At 41.4% G+C, this 23,955-nt stretch overlaps 1 protein-coding gene and 1 pseudogene across 2 annotated transcripts in view; one reads left to right on the plus strand and one right to left on the minus strand.

The window, feature by feature from the left end:
- Positions 1–1,915: 1,915 nt before the first annotated feature.
- Positions 1,916–2,786, minus strand: LOC103662261 (annotated as a pseudogene).
- A 13,978-nt stretch (positions 2,787–16,764) lies between these two features.
- Positions 16,765–23,955, plus strand: part of DNAH5 (dynein axonemal heavy chain 5) — a 209,694-nt gene continuing 202,503 nt past the window's right edge. For both annotated transcript variants that reach the window (XM_008689897.2, XM_008689898.2), the window contains exon 1: positions 16,765–16,917. In XM_008689897.2, coding sequence (XP_008688119.2) covers positions 16,858–16,917 — 60 coding nt within the window. In that variant the 5' untranslated portion in view covers positions 16,765–16,857. The remainder of the gene's footprint in view (positions 16,918–23,955) is intronic.

A 23,955-nucleotide genomic window follows, 5' to 3' on the forward strand; every position in this document is an offset into this window, starting at 1 on the left:
CATTCTTGGCTCATGGCATCTCTTTGCAGCACACTAACACTCCTCCCTCCGCATTTGCTTCTTTTTCCCTGACCCTCCTGGCTCCAGCTTCTTTGTTTTTTTTTTTAATATTTTTTTTTTTTAAAGATTTATTTATTGATTTGGGGGAGGAGGGGCAGAGGGTGAGGGAGACTCCCAAGCAGACTCCATGACAAGCACAGAGCCGGAGGTGAGGCTTGATCCCACCACCCCGAGACCATGACCTGAGCTGAAACCAAGAGTCAGATGCTGAACTAAGCCACCGAGGCACCCCAAGACTTTATTTATTTATTTGAGAGAGAGAGAGAGAGAGACAGAGAGGGAGAGAGCTCCTGGGCTTGTGAATGGGGGTAGGGAGCAGAGGGGGAGAGAGAGGGAGATAATCTCCAGTAGAATCTGCTCTGAGCACAGAGCCTGACGTGGGGCTCGATCCTGTGACCCTGAGATCACCAGCTGAGTTGAAACCAAGAACTGGATGCTTGACCAACTGAGCCCCCCCAGGCCCCCCAACCTGCTTCTAAAGCTGATTATGTTGGGCCTACCTGAATAAATCAGGATGATCTCTCCCCTCCCCAAATCCTTAATTTATTCACATTTGCAAAGTTCCTTTTTCCATGTACATTAATATATCCACAGGTTTATGGGATTAGGACACGGACATTTTCAGGGACTGAATGATAATGTTATTACTGGAGATTTTGAATATATAAAAACCTCAATATTATGAGGATCAGGAAAATTTGGAAGGTGTTTGCTGTTAATTTAGTAGAAACTGGGTGAATATCCAGCCCCATGACAAATACAGCTGATAAATTCTCTAAGACTATGGCACCCAATGACTGTGAAATTAATGGGGGAGATTTGTTGGAAGAGATCGATGCAGTTCTCCTTGTCAGATAATACCTTAGGCCAGGCACGTATTTTAAGCTGACATGTGCTAGAACATAAGATTTTGTTAGTTGTTTTATAATATATATAATTTAGCTTATTTAGAGGATAAACGGGGATGTAAGAACTGATATTAATTTTTGTTTTGTTAAATATTATTAATATCCCCCCAAAAATAAATACTTGAAGGGCTCATTCTAGTAGAAGAGATGAGTCATGTGAACACATGGTTACACTGTGTTGTGCTCTGTGCGAGGGTGGAAGGGGGTAGTGATGGAGAGCCGGGAGTGACACTTGGGAAAGCTTTACTATGGAGGTGGGTGAGTCCTAAGCAAGCTGGAAGCAAAGAATAGGAACTTACCAAGCAGACAAGGTGCAGGGCATTTTTCACAAAATAGCAAGATTGGAACCCCCCAGTGTGTTTTGGGCATTGTGGTATTACTAGAGCAGATGGTGTGAGGGGGTGTAAAGGGAGGAGGTTTCCCCAAGTGAGTGAGAAGAAAGCCTGGAGCCCCAGAGCAACAAGACAATGTGGTGTCTGCTCAATTCACAATATTCACACCATGCTGTCACTCTTCTCAGGCCTTATCCTACTTGGACTGTGTGTAGCTTCAAACACTATAAACCACTGAAAAATTCTTAGCTTTTTATTATGGAAAATTGGAAGAATAATGAAACCTCTGTGTTACCGGTCACCCACCTCATCAGTTAACCACATTCTCTGGTGGTTTTGGAGAATTGTTTTATTTATTCATCTCCATTGTTATAGTGGCTGGAGAATTTTGAAAAAAAATTATTTTGTTTATTTATTTAGAGAGTGTGAGCAGGAGGGGGGCAGAGAAAGAGGGAGAGAGAGAATGTCAAGCCAACTCTGAGCTGAGTGCAGGGCCTGACATGGGGCTTCATCCCATGACCCTGAGATCATGACCTGAGCTGAAATCGAGAGTTGGATGCCCAACCAACTGAGCCACCCAGGCGCCCCATGGCTGGAGGATTTAAAGCAAATACCAAATATCACATTATTTCACCCCAATACATCAGTATGTAGCTTTATTGATTGATTGATTGATTGTACTTTTGGTTTTATAATTTCTCAGTTCCTCTCAGTAAAAATATAATAAGACATTGCCACCGTCTTCCCCTCCAGGGGGTGACCCATCAAGCCTGTCAGTGTGGGCCACTCCAGCGGTTCCTAGCTCATGGAGCGATACATACAGGGCATGGTTCTATAGATCTGTTCGCCTATGACAAAATTTGTTGTTCATACTGTTAGCCTCTTGGGAAGAGAATTCGGTGAGTTCATTCTCCTGTTCCTCCACAATGTTCTCCCATGCAAATTTGGGAGTGCCCCTGATGTCTGAATCAGTCCAGATGGCCTGTAGGTCCAGTTCATTGGATTCTCCATTGCGGCCCCCTACACAGTTGTAGTTCTTGCGGTGAGTGGGAGGGTCAGTCTGATCCCCATGCTCCTTCATCTGGTCACATACCTCCTCCAGTTGCTCTGTGAGGTGGGCCTCTGTGTGAGCATAAGTCACCTCTACCACTGACTGGTGACCATCTGGATTGATTTGGAAAGAGCCCATCTGAATGGTCTTCTTGGGATCCACCTGGGCAGTTTCCCAGTTTAGTTCAGGGACCTGCAACCTCCACAGTGTAGATCCTGGCTCCTCTGAGCCTTGGCCACTCTCAGCAGGGCCCCTAGAAGCAGGGCCCGTCAACCCCAGCCTTTCATCTGTAGCCTAATGGGGTTGCCCCTCCCCTGCTCCTAGGGCCACCACCATGGCCCAGGTACCCGAAGGCGCTGACTCTCACTTTAGCTCCCAACCCTAGCACCGGGCTGCCGGGGAGTGGAGTATGAAGCTTTAGTAAATAAAGACTTAAAAAACATATTTACAGTATTATACCCATCCAATAATAAGTTTTCAATATCTTTAGTACTCATTCCATGCCCCCCCCCTTTTTAGAGAGAGAGGATGCACACACCAGCAGGGGTGGGAGGTGGTGGGGGAGGGGCAGATGGTAAGGGAGAACGAGAATCTTAAGCAGACTCCACTTCCCCTGCACAGAGCCCAACGGGGGGCTCCATCTCACCACCCTGGGATCATGACCTGAGCCGAAATCAGCCACTCAACCGACTGAGCCACCCAGGTGTCCCTCCATGCCCTTTTTGTTTGAACATGAAAAAAATAGTATCAATTTTTTAAAAAGAGCAATTCCTAAAAATGGGAAATAAATTGAAAAAGAAGTGCCCCTAAATATGTCTCAAATTAGTGGCTTTAACCATAAACAGAAGAATTTTTTTAAGCAACTCAAAATGCAGTAAAGTTTTTGTGCATAACTAAGATATATCCTAAAGACTGACTGAAAAGCAAAATAAACTGCAAAGAAGTACTAAATTGTTTTCAGTAACAAATTGTCATAAGGATTAAACAAGATCTCTTCAGGGGTGCCTGGAACCCAAGCACCCCAATGAGGCCACGCTGGGCTCCATGCTGGGCATGGAGCCTACTTAAAAAAACCCCAAAAAATGAAAAAAACTAGAATTCTTCTCTAAAAACAACTGTGATAAACTGTTTGCCATGAAATGCAGTTTGTTCTGGAAAAGCAGGAACAATGATTTTTTTCCCTTTATCAGTTTGCAAAGTAGATTGGTGTCATTGCAACCTCCAGAAGTGACCAAAATGGTTTTTGTCTTTGTTTTTTAAGTATCAGCATGCAATCATGGATCTTATATATTTTCTGTTGAAATATATTGCAGTCATTTTGTTTTTATTGCTTACATTTCCTCTTTGGTCCATGGGAGTCACTTCAGGTTGGCTCCTGTGTCCTTTGATCTGACCCCACTTGTCTTTGCCTTCTGAGACAGAGATACATCATGCCCGTCTTGTGCATTTCCTGCCCTACTCTAGGAATTAGTGACTTCTGTAGGGAGTTCTGGTTCTATTTCATGGGCAAGATGTATTTAGAGACTATAATCTGGGTGCTAGGGGTGTTCACTGCTACTGAGCTGATCATTGTGTATTGTGCTTCCTATTAGAGCAAGGAAAATAGACTTTAAAAAAATATTTAATTTTTAAGTAATCTCTATATTCAATGGGGGGCTTGAGCTCACAGTCCTGAGATCAGGCGCCAGCCAGGCGCCCCAGACTTTTTAAAAGAGAAAAATACTTCATGAGTTCATGATGATATTTTCAATTCAAAATTAACCAACTTTTACTTATTTGATTTTTATGTTTGTATCTCTTTTATTTTATACTGAAAATTCTGGTTCCCAATATTAGCCAACTTACTTATTTGCTTTATCCTACTATATGGTGGGACATACATTATTCATTACATATTAAAAATAATAATCCCATTATTACCAACAATATGATTACTGAAAACAATTTGCCTTTTTTTTTTCAGTCTTTGATAGTAATATTGAAACATCTATTCATTTTCTGCATGTGTGCTGTATCTTTATCCAGTCTTAGAGCAACTACAAACGAACAGAAAGAGAAAGAAAATCACCGGGAGAAAAATAGGAAGGAATAAGAACATGTACATACCCCCTCCCCCCACCAAATGTCCAATAAGTATTTAAAAAATGTTCAGCCTCATTATTGCTAAAGATTTGCAAGTTATACTAGCAATGGCATTACAGTGACTTATCATTTCGCATCTAACATGTAGGGAAAGGTAAAATAAGTACACTTGTCATGGGAAGCAAAGTGTATAATTTTTAGGGAATATTTTTTCTAATAATTTATTGAAATAAGCAGAGATCTATACAAGGATTTGTATACAGAGATATTCTTTATAGTATTTATAAGAGTGAAAAATTGGATCCAATCTAAAAGTTAAGAAAGTATTGGCTAAATAAAGGTCTATCTGATCAATATGATATATAACTATTAAATCATATTTTGAAGACTATTGAGTAATAGGAAAAAGTTTTTATGATATTTTATAAACTAAAAGAGGTATATGTATGTATGTGTGAATATATGTGTATATATACATATTTTTTAAATTTATTTTTTTCAGAAAATGGGAGATGGGAGAGCCAGGACATTTCTCACAGAAAGCAGATTGGCAGAATATATGCTAATAGTGCTCAGATTTTGTTGATATTTATTTTTACTTTCTTATATTTTCCAGAATAAATGTACACTATTTTTATAATAAAATAATCAAAAACTATTTAAAAATCTTTGTATTAGAATTGTTCATATTAGAGTAGGTTAAGGAGCTTAAGTGAGAGAATATTACATTTTACATAACAGGAAATGATCAGAATCATTCAAAGTGGATTTGCTATGTAACTATCAATATCGGGACCACTTATATGGATATACTTAACGTTTTTCTTCTTTGGAGATTGATATAAAAATTTTTTGCCTCTCCAGTGTGCCATCTTTCACGTAGTCAGATCTATTTTATCTTTTATAATTATTTCATTATTTAGTTTCATTCATATGATATAGATAGGCAAAGTTTCTAAATTGGGGATTTTTGAAAGGCAAACAAGTAAAGATAAGTTTCTTATGGCTTTGAATTACAGAAGAGGAGACTTTGGCTTCTCTCCCATTAAAGCATTCGACAATTTCCCCATCCTGTTTTTTAGTAACCATGAGACGGTAAATGGAAATTACTGGTAGTCTTGTAGTCTTGAGACATGGGTCCACTTTGCATTTCCTTCACTCTTCTGGCAAGTGAGTTATATTTCCAGCCACTGGATGGCAGCTAACCTCCATTAGTAGGAAGCTGTTTCCAGAATCCCTCTTCCTTAGCATGGACTGTGCATCATTTAACGTATTGTGTTTGAAAGGAAAGAAAAGAACTCAACATGTAGTATCTCTGGATTAATCTCATTTTATTAACCTCCAAACGTTAAGATTTTATTGGGCATAAGATTGAAGTGCTCTAAGTCTTGTAACTGGAATTCTGAGGATTTCTTTTTAAAAAGAAAAGAAAAAAGCCAGATAAACCTAAGCCTGTTGATTGCAGGCACAATGCTCCTTTTATGAGTCTGCAGATCCGTTATTAATAGTCGAGCTTTACCATCTTGACATTCCACACGACACGTAATATTGCAACCACAGTCCCCTGTAAGGAAATGTTTGACAACCTTCTCTGATCCCTCAGAGCAATGGTAAGCCGATGCTCCGTAGACCGAAATTCATTCATAGAATAATTCAGTTCACAAAATTCCAGTTTGCGATTCTAGCCCATTTGATAATCACTCAGTAAAATGACAGTGAAGAAGAGCACTGGCTTGTATATTCCAATGCAAGAAAAAATGTGAAAGTTGATCACGGTGTATCCCTCATGCTTCAGTCTCGGCTAATAGAGGAAAATGGAAATGCAGGAGAAGCAAGTGTATGCCCTCTATTCAGCTAATGGCATGGACCAGACAGAGTGACACGTATGGGAAATCTGCCTTTCACACTCATCAATAATTCCTTGTACTGCACACCCCAGACATCATGATCACTGCCTGTTACCAACAAATTAAAAGAGAAAACCAACAACAAAAATGAGAACAAAAGTGGCGTGCAAAAGGAAACCTTCAAGAGGATTAAAAAACAGAGATATTCCTTAACAAAAAATATCATTTTGGTTTATTACAGAATAAGTGATTTAAAAAATGATCCCTTGATATATAGATTTAATAAATACCTATTATGTGTCAGATGCTGTGCTAATCACATTATTCAAAGCTCTTGTTTGAAAAAAAAATCCTACTACAAGTGGTGTTTCTAAAACCTAACTTTTCAGGATGAAAATGCTTAGATTTAAGGAATGAGTGATAGAATTTCAGAGAAGGGATTCCTGAGACTCTGGAGGAACTTCACAGAGGAAGGGACATGGGAGCGGATCCTTGCCACATGCATGGGACCTTGGCCTGCACAGGCGGGGAGTGTGTTCTGAGACACTTGGACTCCCATTGGCAGGAGCGGACGACCAGCGGGTGTTCCTAGGGAAGGGCAGGAGGTGGCTTGAGGCTTTTTCTTCAATGTTGCATGCTACTGGCAAGGACCTCTCTTCCCCTATATATTAGGATAAATTTAGGTCTCGCCTTTCCCTATATATTAGAATAAAATTTTAATATTTAAATAAGAGTTTCGAACTGAGGTTCACAAGATTTAATCTGTACAAGAGTTGGATAGAACTAATTCGGGAAAGATGAACTCTAAGGCAAACGCTTACCATTTGGAAAACTTTCCACAGAACAAACTGCTGTGATTTAAAAATGTTTTCCATTTCATTAATTTTCTTTAAAAAGAGAGAGAGAGAGAGAAATGTAATTCCCAAATGGGGATAACAATTTGGAGAAAAATTGCCTTCAGCTATCGTTCTTTTCCTGGTAATTACCTTAACATTTTCTCTTAAGAGACTGCTGTTTTCAGCTTCGTGTATTTCCTGGATTAGAAAAGCAATAGATTTTCTCCTACCGGTCTGGATCACTCAATGAATTAACACCTTCAACTTTTGTTTTTCTCCATTTGTTATTATTATGTGATAAGCAATGGGGCACTTGTGTTTTCTTCCTTCCATAGTTTGGCCTGCTGGGCTTCCTCCCTCTGCCTTAGCCTCAACCTCTGCCTTAGCCTCAGGGTTGATGGTTTGATCCTCATTTGTTTCAAAATGATGTTCTGAATGGCAAGGAGACAGGTGAGGATGTGAAGGAGAATGTGTGAGATTTGGGTGAGAGATGATTTTCCTTTAGGCTTCCCCATAAGGAAGGAGGGAGACTGAAGCCCATGGGGAGGTTCTGGGAGAATGAGGGAGACCAGGATGTAGAAAGTGGGGTGGCCCCACTCGCTCAGGAAGGAGCAGTGATACAGTGCTGCGGGGTGGTTCGCCGGGAACAGGGAGACACTGTTCTAGAATTTTCCACTGCAGGAGATTCAAATGTTCATCCTTTGCTTTGGGAAAGGGGAAGGAAAAAAGTGAAAAAGCAGAAAGGAAGCATTTTTTTTCCTGGCCTGCTGTAGTTCACTTTCAGGGCACTTCCCTCAGGAACATAGTTCCCCTTATTTTCTTAGGTTAGGAAAGGAAAATAGTACAGACTTTATGTAGCTTTTTAATTTTTCCTTTAATTTTTTTGTGTGCTGTTGTTCCTACCTTTTTAAAAGTGATTTAAACTAATTTCAAAACTGAGTTTTATGCAAAGTATTTTCTTAAGTTTTAAATCTCATTGCATATTAAAGGTATATTTTACATACATTGGCTCATGAGCTTTATATAGCCGCCTGGATTCTTACATGCCTTGATCAGTTCTTACAATTTAGTACTTTGTTGTTGGCTAATTATGGTTTTATCTCTTTTGCTAGATTATAAACTCTTCGTATCTTATAGTTGAATAACATTGTGCTGTGCATATCAGAGAGGCCAAATAAATATAATAGTGGTTGACTTTGATGAAATTAACGAGCTATACTAAAATATTTCCTTAAAATATGGCACACTTCTTCTTAAATCACACCTAAAATATGGACTTAATTTCCTTAACGCCTAGAAAAGGAATTATGCCACCAGATTTGATCCTTTGGGTCTTTCTTTGTTACCTTTGGTTCTTTTTTTAAACAGGACCTTTCCCACATTTTTGATGGTATAATATTTGAAAGTTAAAATAATCCCAAGAAAGTAATTGTTCAGATTAATTTCATGTCAAAAGTAAATCCCCAGGTAAGGGCTATATTTTCAAAAATCTTGCTTTATCCTGGCCTTTGTGTTTTCATACCTGGTATATTTATATACCCATGATAATCGAATTCATTTCAATCAATGGAAATTGATTTAAATAATTAACTGAACCAGTTCATTTGGAGACTTGAAAGTACCTAGGGGCTACCTTTGAATACAAAGCCCAACATTGACAGTTTTTAGTGGAAGAGTTAATAATAGAAAATCAGGAAGCTGGCAGTTCTTTAAGAAACAAAAACTAGATATTGCATTATGAAGCATTGTTAAGTGTACTTACGATAGGAAATGTATTATACGTTAACATTAATTGGGTCCTTACATCTCTGCTGTCAGGGAAGTTGTGCTTGTTTTGGTAAGAAGTAAGCATTGAAACTCATCTTTACAGAAGCTTTGAAAGAACATTTGGTATGCCGAGTGTTTATATAATTTAGTTTTGTTAGCAATAAAAATGAATTTATTCTATACATGTGCAGTAATAGACTCTATGTTTGCTCTCTGAAATGATATTTTAGCATTTTTGCTATGGAAAGAAACACCGGTGTTTGAAATTTGCCTTGTGAAATCTATGGGTAGTAATGGTCTTTATTATAAATTATGTTATGGTCTTTAAGAAAGACGAGGTGTAAAAAAAAGTAACAGGTGAATACGTTGGGTTATTTTCGTTTTCCTTGGCAATATAAATTTTGCTTTGTTGATAGCGGAGTAACTCATTTGTAACTGTGGGTTGTTTTGGGGTATAAAGGCCTAATTAGCTCCTGGGTGATGTTCTAAACGGACTGTTCTTCCTTCAATGAATGTGTGAGGACCCAGAAATACAGTTACAACAAGACAGATCTGTCCTTGCAGTGGTGGTCAGGGGTGATCGGAAGCAAAGCATCTGACTTTCCCCGCAGAACTTCGATCTGCCAAATGCTCTCTTCCCAAGGTGATCAAATCATTCTTGGCTCTGGCTGGAAAACCTTCCTTTGATGTCTCCCCAAGTTTATCCTTGAGCTTTTCAAAGACGGGCAAAACATTCTTTCCAGGAATGACCGTTTGCATGGATTTTCTGTATCTGATCACATTCTTGAAGTCAAAGTTTTTTGGTCTTACAAGTCCGTACATCTCATTTTTACTGCTAGACTCCTTGGCGTGGTCGTGAGTGCTAACCATTGGTTAGCATATTTATAAATATGTCTTGGTTATTTTCATGGGTTTATATTTATGATAAAATCATGGTAAATGGGTTTGCAAAGTCAAGCTATCACAAGTTGGGAAGTTCCTCTCCATGGCAGTTACCAACATGCTTCCGAAGGGAGGATGGTTGAGGCTCTGGGTTAGGGCTATTCTTCGTTGCTTTTAGAAAATGCCTTTTGAGTGAATCAATTAATACTTTCTAATATCAGGACTTGATTTTACGTTGAATGATATTTGATTCACTTTTCTCTTTAAATATTTCTGTAGAAAAGGAACAAGATTTTGAGGTTATCACGTTACAATATTTTGGCACAAGAGAGAAAGAGGAACTGAGTGCAGTATTAAGTGAGTTTTTTTTATGTTTGCGGGTGAACCTAACTCTCTACATTCTCTTTCCCTGTTGAACCAAAATAAGCACAAATAGGAGATGCCCTCAGAATGACCCCCCAGTGAGACCTGGGCCCCTGAGCCTCACTGCTGCAGCCGTAGTCATGAGCTCCTGCAGAATTGTCTGTGTCTGTTGGGAATCAGCAAGAACAGGTGGATGTGAGTGGAGGAATTTCTCAGTATTATTTATTGCTTCTAGACGTCTTTGATGCCAGAGACCAGATCTTGCTATGGGCGGTGACTTATGTCATGAAATATAGTTTTCTCATAAATAAATACCTGGTAAATGAATCAGAACTAAAAAAGAGGGACCCTAAGTTGGAGGTTTTGTTGTTTTATATTTGGAAAACTGATCATGCTTTCGTGCCTTCGGGTGCCCAGGTGGAATGATGGCAACTAGAAGGTAACATAACAGTAAATACCATTTGCGTCTACTGCTTTCGTAAAGCAAGAATTATCACATTAGTAAGCGTTCTCTTCGTATCTCTTTAATTAATACTGGTCTTATATTTGCTTGGACCTTGAATTTCTGGAAGAACAAGTAATTGGCGTAGGATCATTCCCAAGCTGTTGATTATCATCTAGATTTTAACTATAAACAGAGTCTGATTAAAGAAGCGTTATTTTTCTCAGTTGTATGTGATATGATACTGAAATTTTGGTACTAAACAAGGACTGACCGGTGTAACTAAGCTAGGCAATATGGTCTGGAAAGGCTCAATATGAAAAATTATAACCATGCTGAGCATCCAACCCAAAACCCCAATGCTAGAAGGACTTACTATAAGGAACTCTATGATATACGCCTAAAACTTGATTTCCATATATCCATTCAGAGTTCCTGAGCCTTAGGTTTAGATTTGGGAGAAGAATTTTTTAAAATTCTGCAGCATTTCTACACAAAGAATAAGTATCATGGTCCAGGGAACATCATTTGTTCAAGCTATGGGCATCTAGAATGGGAAAAAATTCCTATGGGGAAAACAGTATTATCAAAGATGTCCTAGCACTGCCATGGTAAAGTGATCAAACTCATTTCAGATCATTCCAGTGATATCAGAGTTTTTCCAGGGTTTTGTATGAGATTGTTATAAGATTGTTCATGAATAATTCTTATTAAGATAACATTCTGGTAACTTTAAGCATGCTCTATGTGTGATGTCCAAGTGGCAGAGATCCCTCACTTAGGACATGCATTTTGTTTGGAGCTAGATGGTGCCTGCAAGATCATCTGGCCACCTACCTCATGTTGTTCATGGGAAGCGGTGGCTGGTGTGGCTGGTGGTTTGTCAGTGTCATCCAACCAACGAGCATGTGGGAGTCAGGATCAGAAGTGTGGCTTCCCAAACCAGGATGACGCTACTTCTATGGAGCTAAGTGGAAATGTCACCGAGGAAAAGGCTGGAAAAGGCAGAAGGAAGTTCCTGAGATTCTCTTTCCTTTGGCATACCCTTCCTCTGGTGCCCGAAGTTCCTAATTCTCACACTTTCTCCTTGAGAGGCTCTGTACGGAACCACATCTGGAAGGTGCATTTACCACAGAGCCTCCCTCCTCCTCCAGGCTCTGCCTGTAGAACTTGGATGTTCCATTTAGCATGACTCGGCTATGCTTGACTCTAAATGGATCGGCTTTCTAAATCCTCCTCTGGGATTTTTCCTGCCTTTGCCCCTTCCTGTTTTTTGAACTTTGGCAGATGAGGCTTTCAGAAAACCTATGCATCTTTCTTAGCTTTTGCTGTACAATTTCAATGCATGGAAATGGAGGCAAACCCAACAACCCACACCACTTCTAATGAAGATCATTTCTCTTTGAGGGGGGCAGCTCAAATGATTATTGAATGAATATATTTTTAGTTCCTTTTTATTAAGAGTTTTTTTCTTCTATTGTGATTTTTAAAATTATGATAGAAGTAAGAAAAAAGTATTGGATGTTTTGGTCTTGCAGATTCAGATTTCATGTTTTCAAGATGAAAAGACCCATAGGAAAAGCAAAGAATGGGAGCTTTGTTTACATTTCTTTAGTCATCTAGTCTCCAAAATGTTCTTTCTCTAGATTCCTCCATTCCTGTTTGAGTTAGTATGATTCTTCCTTTACCCGAGCTTGACAAAATGGAACCCATCTTTGACATCTGGGTCTTCTTTCCTCCATTACTGACTGTCAAGTTCCATTTGTCTGGTTTTTCCCATTCTTTCTTCAACCAGGATTTCTATATAGAAATAGCTTAAAGGTAACAAAATTGAGGCTGGGACAAGAGAACTTACCTCTTTTTATTTAGCTTGTTTGTTAGCTTTTTGAGTAGCTTGGGTGACCCCCTGCTTCGAATCCTTTATTTCCTCATGCCCAGGTACTGACTTCAGTCTTTTGCCATCCCGGTCCTTCCTGCATACAATTCTAGCATAATCTTCCTAAATAAGACTTTAACCAACATACTCTTCAGTGACTCCGTAATGCCTGCTAGGGCCAGCTACCTGAGGTTGACATCCGTGGTTCAGCCTCCACATACCTGTCAGAGAGAAATCTGTCATGTTTCCTCACAACTGTAGCACAAGACAGGCTCTCTTTTGAATCCCAACCTCTATGCTGTGTTCGTGATATTTTCCGCATGTTATGCCTGACCTCCTCCAATTTGAATCTTACTCTTCTACAAGGCTTGACTTAAATCCTACCTTCTCCAAGAGGTTTTCTTTGATCATTAGCTATCACAAAATTGTTTTATCTAGTTGTTCTTCTCATCTAAGTCATCATCAGTAACAAGACATATCACTGTTTCATTCACCAGTAAGATGGGAAAACAGCTGTCAATTAAACTAGGATGTATTGCTTTTCTAGAATTTTAATTTAATTGAAAAATCTTAGACTTACTTAAACACAGATCAGACAAACCATATATCCCTCTCGTATGTCCATACAAAAATAAGTGCTATGAATTGGCTGAGAAATTTCTAACACTTCTTCATATCCAGGATGTGACTCTTCTGGGATTCTTTCCTTCCACGGTCACTCTTTCTGGAAAATGTGATGCTGGTGTTTTCTTGATCTTCCCAGAAGGTGTCAGTGGAAGATTTTCAGAAAACAGCCAGGACAGACATTTCTTCCTCGAATGTGTCTCCTGTGGTTTATTCATATCGAGGTGCTGCTGTGGCCCCGTCACGCCACTTGGCATGACAACTGAGTTGGCACAAAGTCTGGTACTGACAATTCTGTCATGACGGTGGTCGACCAACAGCACTTGTAAGGCTGCTTATCAGATGCAACCAATTTCAGTACAGTAAAAAGTGTAAAAAAGGCACCACTCAGGATAGATAAAATCCGGTACTTTCTCATCCCACTGAACACATTTGCCATTTTTATATGCTGCCTGCTGTATCATTGTTTACAAGGCCCTTAAACTGATGAATGCGTTTGATTCTACTGGCCTCAGTAACACATTCCTAGAGATGGAAATCTGCAAGAAATGTGTAGATGGTAACTGACAAAACTTGGATCCATTCCTTTCTTGGGACCGACTCAGAAATCAAGACACAACTTTCTAAGCAGCGCTAGACTGGAATTTGTGGGTTATGTTCAATTCCTTGGAAATTTCTCCTCTGCCTTGCTGTTATCGCTAATTGTAGTTCTAACTTTTTTGCAATCCAAAAATATAGTTTCTTTTTCACTTATAAAGTGCCTGTGAGGATCCTGGAATTTTATGTAGAATTAAATCATCACAAGTTTCTTGGGCAGGTGGGTTTATTTCCTATTTTACAACTTAAGAAACAAAAGCTTGGATGTCCTCTTGCTGGGAGAGGACAGAGCTGGGATTTAAATCCAGGTCTGTCTGACTTCAACGCTTGCACTTTTCTATAGCATCACATGGCATAGGTTGTACACACAAGCCTGCAAGGCCCAAAGTAGGCGACTCTCCATAATTCAGGGATGGAGGGTTCAGGAATGTAAGCACAACATGATCATACGGAATACAGATCCACGGGAAGCGTGTACCTTCTCTTCTTTTTCTAAGGCACGTTTCACAATTTGTATTTATATCGTATTTGTAATTATAGACTTATCATTATGTTATTTGTTTAATATCTTCCCTCAATGAAGGCAGGAGTGATGGTTTTTCATTGATTCTGAGATGGACATATTTCACATTTTAACTCCACGATTTCAGAATGCATCTTAAAATTGAGTTTGTGTTTAAGTTTAATTGGCACCATTTTATCTTTCTCTTTGAGTGTTCCATAAAATAATTATGCATGTCACAATTAATTTTTTTGCTGTTTGATTAAGTGTGTTTTAATTAGCTGCTCTATGCTTCATATGTAGTGTAGTTGCCTTGCCCCATATAAGGCACTCACAGACGTTTGTGGATTGAAGGAATGAAGCAATAAACGAATGAATGAAAGTGGAACTTTAAACCTTGCCTGAAGGTACTTGGATTTCTGGATGGAATCTCCTGCCCCTGTGAGGCCCATTGTCCACTCTTATTTTCTCATTACGTCTGATTTAAGATTTGTTCATGGCCAATATTTTCAACTGGGAAGAGTGCATAGTCTACCCAGATAGAGCTGGAGAGACCCTGAGAGAGAGTTCCTGTAGGAAGAGTCTTGCCCAATGTTCCCTGGTGGAAACTACTCCTACAGAAACCCTCCTGAGTCTTCCTCCAAGTAATTTTGATAACTCTTCTCCAGCAACCAGAAATCAATTTTATGTGAGGCCGACAATGAGGGGGCAGATGGTCAGATGTAGATTCAGCCTTGTGTTTTGCCTTTGTTTGTGCTGCTAATGACAGTTCTCAGCCTCCTCCAATAGAGGGCATCCCTTAAGACACTCTGCCGTGCCCAAGGGGGGTTGAAATTCAGGCATAGAGGTTGGAAGACTTTGCAGTTTACCATGAAACCTCGAGAGAGCCATGGTTACGCTTGCCAAACACAAAATGAATGCCACCAGCCATCTGTGGAAATTTTTCCAGAAAGCAACTCTCCCCAAAGAGATAATGTTGTAAATGGGCTGCTGGAACAAGGATGGTGCCTGACATACCATTTAGGGAAGTGCCATGTAATGTAACTAAGGAAAGATTAGCAGACATATAATGAAGTGTAACCTCCGTCCAGAGGTCATGCGTTGACTGAGGATTCTTGGGCCTGATACTAAGATGCTGAGCAAGGGGGATGAGAAAATGCTGCTATTTGCTGGTGACCTTTTAACACCAAGCAGAGGAGAATGACTTGTAGTCTAGATACCATCTTCATTCACAATTAGAACAGGAAACAGCCTCTCGCCAATACCCAGAGTTTGATTTAAAAGATGTCCCATAAACAAACTCTAACTTCCTATGCTCTAGTTTTTTGATTACCGAATAATATTCAGGTCTGAGTGTTGTCTCTTGTATTAACCCTACCCGTGGAGGCCACGCCCTAGTGTTGGTGTTGACCAGGTGAATCTCCCAAGTTCAAATACCAAATTAGCCTGCAAATTAGCAGTAGGTATTCTGTTTTCTTTTTTCTAAAGATTTGATTTATTTATTTGACAGAGAGAGAGAGACAGCGAGAGAGAGAACATAAGCAGGGGGGAGTGGAAGAAGCAGGCTTCCCGCTGAGCAGGCAGCCTGATGTGGGGCTCGATCCCAGGACCCTGGGATCATGACCTGAGCCAAAGGCAGCCTCTTAAGGACTGAGCCACCCAGGCTCCCCAGCAGTAGGTATTTTAAAACCGAATTAACATCTTCGCTTTCCAGTCAGTCTTGTAAGATTAGTTAGCAGAATATTAGCAGGATGAGTCCTCTATTTCCTGATTAACCTTGGGATTGGAGTTCCCAAGACTTGAACTCCAGGGTCTAAATCCTAGATTTAACATGCCCAGCCTTAAGTGTCCTGCTTTTTATTCATCTCGATGAGAGAAACCATGCATATTAGATCTCTCAAATCACTCTGGCTGTGGTTTCCCATTCATGTCCTCCCAGTAAGGCTGATCAAGATGTTTAGTCACACAGAATAAATTACCTTGGTTTATTTGTATGTGCAACTGGGTGAGCAAAAGTAATTTATGGGCATCATTTGCTATTTGCATATGAAATAGGCTTCCGTTCTTTATGGGGAGAGAATGGCTCCTTTGGGTCACAATTAGCCTATCTGACAATTAGTCACAATTAGTCACAATGCTGGCAGTTAATCGTGCACACAACGTTGTTGAGGCAAAGTAATCCTGAATTTCTTGACTTAAGCAATTTATTCAATGGCTTTCTCTGCTTTCCATGTTGATCCGGTCTGAAGTTTCTCACTGTTCAAAGAAATTATTCAAATATCTCTATTGACTCCAGGCTTCCTGTTGGGCAGCGTCTAGAATTAAAGGACCATCAGGAGTGTTGTAACCCAGTAGTTCAGGTGCTTTGATTGGCTGATAAACACGCCCGAGAGGCACGGTTAAACTGTACGGCTGTCGACAGTATTGCCCTAACAACACGGGCTTTGGAACAGAGGAGAGGCCCAAGCGGAGAGCCTCTAGAAGGAAACCTTGAATAGCATAGGTGCGCTTGGAATTTTTGTTCTGTGCATACACGGTGAATAGTACATGCAAAGTGGAAATGTGAGGGTGAACTCCTGATCCTTCAGAGTTTTCACTTGAAAGCCTGTTGGATGAGGAGGAGGCCTCCCCGAGTTCGAGGATCGTTCAGGAAGAGCTCCGGCCACGGTATACGCCGCATAGACGTCTATGATGTTTCGGATCGGTAGGAGACAGCTCTGGAAGCAGAGCATCACCCGCATTTTAACGGTGAGGAGTTGTTGTCCGTAAACTTGCCGGGGGGGCCTTGGATGACCCTATTTCACACCTGGGTGGAAAAATACCTAAAAGCAATTCAAAGTCACATTCTGATGAGATTGTGAGAAATGTGTCTGTTCACTAATTTTTGGATGGTTTGTAAGGCTACATGTTGATATTCCAAATACAAAAAAAAAAAAAAAAAAAGAGGGACTGTGTCTTTGGGCTTTTGTGCACATTGCCGCCCCAACAGTAACTACTTGTGGGATCTGTGCTGCAACTTTGGGGAACGTGCACCGTGCTCCTCTGAGGGGGAGAAATGCCTGAAGGGCACGTTGGTGACTTGCATTCTTTCAGACCTGGACGGTTTGGTTGGTAATGGGAGATAGTTACGGCAGATTCTAGGCGGCAAGTTTTCTAGGCTCTTTGGAATCATTCCCCCCTTTCTGTAGGCCTGGAAATGAGGTCACAGACCGTGAGATGCAAGGATGTGCCTTTGGAATCACATTGAAGAATGAGCTTCCCTGGCAAAGGGCTCAGCTCAGCAGTTTTTATTATGCAAATGTAGAAAGGGATTTGGAACCTCTTCGGCAGCCAGTTGCTGTCGGAAGAAAGTGGAGTTTGCTCTAGGACTCTGTTCTCAACATTAACCCATGCTTCCTCGGGGTGGGATCTCTGTGTCTCCTGTGCATCCCCAGGAGTCCAGATGATTCCGGCTCCCTTGCAACCTGCTCTTTCAACACCAAACAGCAGGGATGCAGTCTCTGCGTTGCTCAGCACCCGGCCCACGACCAGCTACCCTCCACTTCCCCAGCCCCACCATTCTGATGCGTCCTTTCCAAGGTCAACGTCTTCTAGCTGAGCTCTGGAACTTGTTTGCCTGGGAACAGTCATTCTTTAAGACCCAATGCCAACAGTGCCTCCTCTGAGAAGCCCTCCCAGCACTTTGCTTCTGCGTCCCCTAGCGCCCTTGTCCTATCACTGCAGAAAAGTGACATTTGTCTACATATCCTCTACCTTCACTAGATTGTGAGTTCCTGGAGGACAGGGGTGATGGGCTTCCCAGTTTTAGATAGCCTTCCCCTAGCAAGAGCCTGGCACTGATAGGCCTTAATTTTATGCTTAGTTAATAAAGTGAATGAATTAAACTTCTCGTGTGCCTGAATATTTTTCCTGTATCTTACTATCAAGTCTAAAATATTAAAATCGATAATTTTGTATCTTGACTATGTATGGTTTAATGAATTATACTCTTCTTTGGCACGAGCTACCATTTGGGAGTAAGCTTTTGGGGGGTTTCATTTATATATTTTGGGTGCTGGTTCTGTTCTCCCCACTGAAGAATGAGATTAACAGAATTACTTCAATAAGGTTGCAGTGTATTGTGTAAATAATTATACATTTTCCATATAGTGCACTGATATGGAAATTTATTAAATGACAACTTTGTGACCTAAAATAATGACAAAGATTCCAGAGCTACTTAACATAAAAACTATAATCTCTATGTCCAGAACCTTGGTCTGGAACTATTAACTGCAATGATGTTATCTTACAACTAGGCTATTGTAATATAATAATTGACTTTATCCAGATTATACACACAAATACCATAAGCTCCTCGGTTTAGAAAAGTGAAGCCATACATCCTTTCTGTTGTGTAATAAACACAATGTTTTCCATGAACAAACCTGAAATAATTCTGTATGTATTCACTCACTTACGTATAAAAATATGGCCCAGATAGGTCTATCTTCTTTCTGCTTTTCTCGAAGATGAACAGTGTTCAGTGTAAACTTACAAGTGTACAACAGACATGAGTTCCTGACTTAGGGATTCTGTTTTCTTTCCTTCTCTAAAATTAGACTGAAATACGTAATTTTGCTGGTTGACTTTGTTGACTTCTAGAAGAAAACTTGAAAGATTTATGATGGTCCTCTTGACTTAAATTCACCTAATTGCAAAGCTGATTTTAAAATGGAGACTAGTTCTCTGCTCTCTTCAGGGATGTGTATTGTTTATGTTTTGCCCTGTATGCGCTTGTGCTAGGGAATATTGTTGCTCCTCGAATTTCAGATTGCCAGGCTTCTCTAAACAGTGATGGGAGGGCATAGAGACTGTGGGGGAAGAGAAGGGGCAGGCCCCTGGGGGAGGCACCACGCCTTCCCCTGCTGAGAAACCATGAGGCGGGGCCACCATTGTTCCCTTGGGAGTGCGTGGGTAGAAACCAAGACGGAAAAGAACTTTTGGTCTCAGATATCTTTTGAAAGCTCCAAGGGTGTGGGTTTTGTTATCCTCTGGCAAAAGAGCCAAGCAGGGTCTCAGTGTCCTTTGTTCATCAGGCCCAGGCATGTTTGGGAACACATTTCACACATACAATCCAGTATACAATATGAAAACAATTCTCTTGCAGCTCGGGAGGTGAATGGCTCTAGGATTCAGCTGGGGAGTGGGGAGGGGACAGGCACTGCTTGTTAGTGCTCAGGTGAATATTCCTGAACCTGATCGATTTAATGCTCAAGATGCCCACGTCATAATCACGCCGTTGCTAGACCCTGGGAAAGTGCGGTTAAGTGCAAAATCCATCCATTCCACAAATATCTGTTGAATGCCTACTTTGTGCCAGGAGCTGCTGTGTTCCATGACGGGCAGGCGGGAGCACTTCCGGGCCCCATGAAGTTTAGAGCTGAAGCTAGTGCTAACGGTTGGTGTTGGCATCATGCCAGTAAAGAGAAGGAAAAAAGAGGTCTGGAGTTGGAGGGATCCCAAATTTATGCCCCTGGACTTTCTCTGTTGAGTTCCTACCTCAAGTAGGAACTCTGGTCATACTCATCAGTCATGATCAGTTCATAGAATGATTTCCTTTGGAGCAGTGTTCTCAGGCTGGGCTGCAGGTGAGAATCGCCTGGGAAATACCAGTGCTCAGGCCCCCCTTGGGACAAGATAAGTTAGAGTTTCGGGGTAGAGGCAGGCATCAGTTATTTTAAAACTCTCCGTGATTCTAATGAGCAGCCAGCTTTAAATACTCTGGTTTATTGTGTTGAATAAGGGAATTTTTGAATTTTGTTCCTGTGCCATAGGTAATGTGAACAGTGGCATCATATATTTTAGCTTGTGGGTGAAATTATATGGCTACTTGAATTATATGGCCCCTGCAGCCAGAGGGAACTCTTGAAATTCCACAAGAGAGGTATTCCTGATTTGGAGTAAAACCACCGTGGGTGGGAAGGAAGATAGAATATATGGCCCTGGGTAGGTCCACTAAGGACCTTTGATCAGATCCCACAATTTGGTGTGCAGAAAACAGACTTTAAGTTAGAATGTGGATAATGGAATGCCGGGGGCAGAGAAGGTTGTGGTGATGGTGTGGTGATCCGTCCAGCAGGGTTTGGATCGATTTGGGTGAAAAATCCACATATAGTAAAAGGTAAAGAGGGGATCTTTTACTGGCCTGGAAAGAATGACAGATAAGGGAGTGAGTAAATGGGGAGATTTGGGGGCCCTGAGAACTCCAGTGAAAATAGACAAGATTCCAGAACTTTTAGGACAAGAAGATTGCTGGGATCTTCTCAGTTTAAGTGCTATCTCTTTACAATGAGGGGAGCGCAGCTCTCCTTGTATAAAGGAGGGCTTCACTGTAGCACCTGCTGTGAGTGGGATTAGCCATCATGGAGTGTCTTTCCCGTCCAGAAACCACTTTGCTGGAGTGCTCTTCAGGTGGGAAGGAGGTGCTGCACTTCCTCTGCGTGTGTGGCCCTTCACCAGGAGAAATGAAAGGAAGGGGGTAAGAGAAAGCAAGATTTGAAAAGCACAGTCGGGAGGGGAGAGTTGCTGGGTTGTAGGTCTCCCAGCCAGTTAAAGATCAAGTTTGGATGCTCCAGGAAGCACCACATAGCAGGCGCTCCCAGAGGAAATGGGGCCCTGTGGGTCAAAAGGAAAATGCTGGAAAAGAGGAAGGCTTTTCTTTGTTGGAAGACATGGAAAGAGAGGTCCCTACATGGAAGTGAGCAGGAGAACCACTTCCGTCAGGTTTCGTCATTCAGCACGTTGTAGGATATAGGCGAAGTGAGCTTGGTTATATGTGCTGTAAATTGAGGGAGAGCTATAATCCACACTAACGGTAGGATTTTGTGCAGTGGTTTATACTCGAGACACAACAGCATTGAAGACCTAGGAGCTTATTGACTGAATTCTGAGCCTGCAATCACAGGCTCAGACTGTGCTAGAATAATGTGTTCCAGCCCTTAATTACTTGAGAGTGGCTTGTAAATGATTAATTTGGTTAATTTATCCACTCATTAGATATTAGTTGAGGCTCCTCTATGTGCCAGGGACTGTTCTAGGCACAGGGGATATTGCAAAAATTAAAATAGAACATGTCCCTCTTTGTGGAGCTGATACTCTGGCGGGAATGATGAGATTCAGTTGATATTTATTTTATTTTAACCCTCAGGAGATAAGAAGGATCAGGTTATACATGTGGCAGATTACCAATAATGAGGCGTTTCAGCTGGGCATACACTTTGAATAATTTCTTCCTCCGCTCATGGATTTGCCCTGATTCATCCACAGTTAGGGAAGGTGATATAAAGTGAAGCTAACTGGCCTGAGATGATCAAACCCCATGTCCTTGGCCTCTTTGGTGCTATGTTTCATCAAGTGATTAGTTATCTGTGGACTTGAGATTGGTATTGAGAGCCAAAGCAGAATCAGTCTCAGAGGTACTCACTTCGGTGATTTAAGATAAGGAGTTTCACCTGTAATTCATGGACTCACATTTACAGTTATCTCCAGTGAGGATTTTAATCTAGATTATACTCTCCTCCACCATGTTTGTTACATTGCTGTATGAATCTGTATACATAGAATATAACACCCAAATCAAGAAAATAGAAATGTATTCATTCAAAGATATGCAACTAATGCTCAGCGAAACAGATCTCTTTCTCACATTCAGACCTGCAACAGGCTAATCATGTCACCTGGAAAAATTTTTTTTTAAAACAAGTATTTTTTTGGCTGCAGAACCCATTCTGCACCCCATACACTTCTCTGTGCAAAGGTGTCCTATGAAGACCTGAGGTATACAGTATGACATCGATAAAAGTGAAGTTGTTCAGGCAACAGCAGCAACAGTGGGGAAGGCGTGGAGTCCAGCCTACTGGCTGCCCCAGCAGGGAGCCCACCTTCTAGGCACTTTTAGGAGTTGAGGATGGGAGGTTACCATTTGCTGGGACGCAGGAGTGTGATGAGAGAGCTGGACTCTGGGCATGCCAGGTGGGAGCCAACTGGACACCAGTCCATACTGGTACTAAAATGTCTCTGGTATAACTCAGAAAATGGTGCCTATTAACCCCAGTTTCCACACACACACACGCACACACACACACACACACACACGCACACACGCACAGCTCCTATAACCCATGCAATGTATATGGGGATCCCCCCAAGAGTGCCCTAGATAATCCTTGAGTGGAAATTCAAAGAAACAATGTTTCTGAAATATGTTTGAATGGATGCAAAACTCTTAGTTGCCTGGGACAACCATGTCTTGGCCTGGCCCTGCAAACACAACAGGGCTTGGTTGCCCAGCCCTGCCACTTACTTAACTGTATGCTCTTGGGAAATTGTTAATGGTCCATAGTCTCAGGTTCCTTGTGTGGAGATAGAAATGTCTACTTCATGGGGCTTTTGTGACAATGAAACCTAAGCACAGTAAGGGACTGATGACTGGCAGAGCCGTAGCTTGCACTGCCGCTGGGCAAATAGAGCGAAATGACACCGTCAGGAGGGTTGGGGAAACGGGTGTCCCTGCTCAGCCACAAAGGGGCTCCTAGACCTGACATTCACTTCCGGCTGCCAGTGATGTCAGTGGGGTAGACCCGGGTCTGAGACAAACCTGCCGACAGGGCCGGGCTTTCTAAGACTGGAGGGTGTTTAAACATTAGTACAATTAAAACATTATTATTGAAAAGTTCTGTTCCTCCTGAATTTTAATTCAGCCATTTTAATTCAAGTGCTGGTTGACTTAGTTATTGTCTCAAGACTGCTCCCAATTTAATCTTCACAATTACCTTTCACGTTTGGACCTGTATCTTCATTTTACAGATGAGAGTAAGGTCTCTCATATAGTTGGCGATTGTCAACCTGAGGCCAAAATGATATGAGTGTGGTCTGTATACAGGCATGCAGACTTGCGCTGAACTGTAGGGTCAAAGGCAAAAGTTAGTGTTTTAAAAAACATTGAATGGGTAGGTTTGTCATGAGAAAACGTCACAGAGCTTTATTATGAAAGCACACGCTTTGGGTCTTTGTTGGGATTCGTACTTTAAAACCTCACGTCTCTTGTCCATGTTAACTTTTGACCCAGTGAGAAGGAGCTCTGACGGTAGAGAAGCAATGGCACTTAGCTGTCGGTTGGTCTCCTGCTTGGAGTCTGGAGTTACGGAAACAGAATTCTGGAAAGGTTGACTGACAGATGCAAATGGCGGAGCCGAGACCGGAACCCGGGACCCCTCTAACAACCAGGGCTCATTGGTCCACATTGGTGGCCTTACAGCAGCCCTTGTTTCCTGTGAGCTAACACATTAGCTACCCTTTTCTTGTAGGGTGGCCACAGCGTATCTTGTCACCAAATGGCAGAAATGTTTGACTACTTTCTAGATTTCTTTGGACATCGAATAGGTTTCCTGGCGCCTCCCTACCCCCATCCGTTGGTGCTTGTTCATGCAACACAAAACAATTTTAATGTGACTCTTAAAAAAATATTCCATCATCCACCTGTTGCTGTTTTCATCCCACTCCACCCTCCCTCTCCAAGTGTTCTCCATGTTGAAACATGGAGGCTGACAGGACAGCCACCTTCAGACAGCCAGTCCCCTGACTGCTGGTTGCTGCCATTCCCTAGCAGCCAGAAAGCTGCAGGCCTAAGTATATGGGCTGACAGTGCTCCAGTCTGGTCACCAAATATTTGTTTGACCTTACTGACTTCTAGTGGTAGTAAAAAATCAATTCCCTCGTTATACCAGGATACTTTAGGATACGGCA

The sequence above is a fragment of the Ursus maritimus genome, unplaced genomic scaffold, assembly GCF_017311325.1.
Source record: "Ursus maritimus isolate PB19 unplaced genomic scaffold, ASM1731132v1 scaffold_15, whole genome shotgun sequence".
Lineage (NCBI taxonomy): Eukaryota > Metazoa > Chordata > Mammalia > Carnivora > Ursidae > Ursus > Ursus maritimus.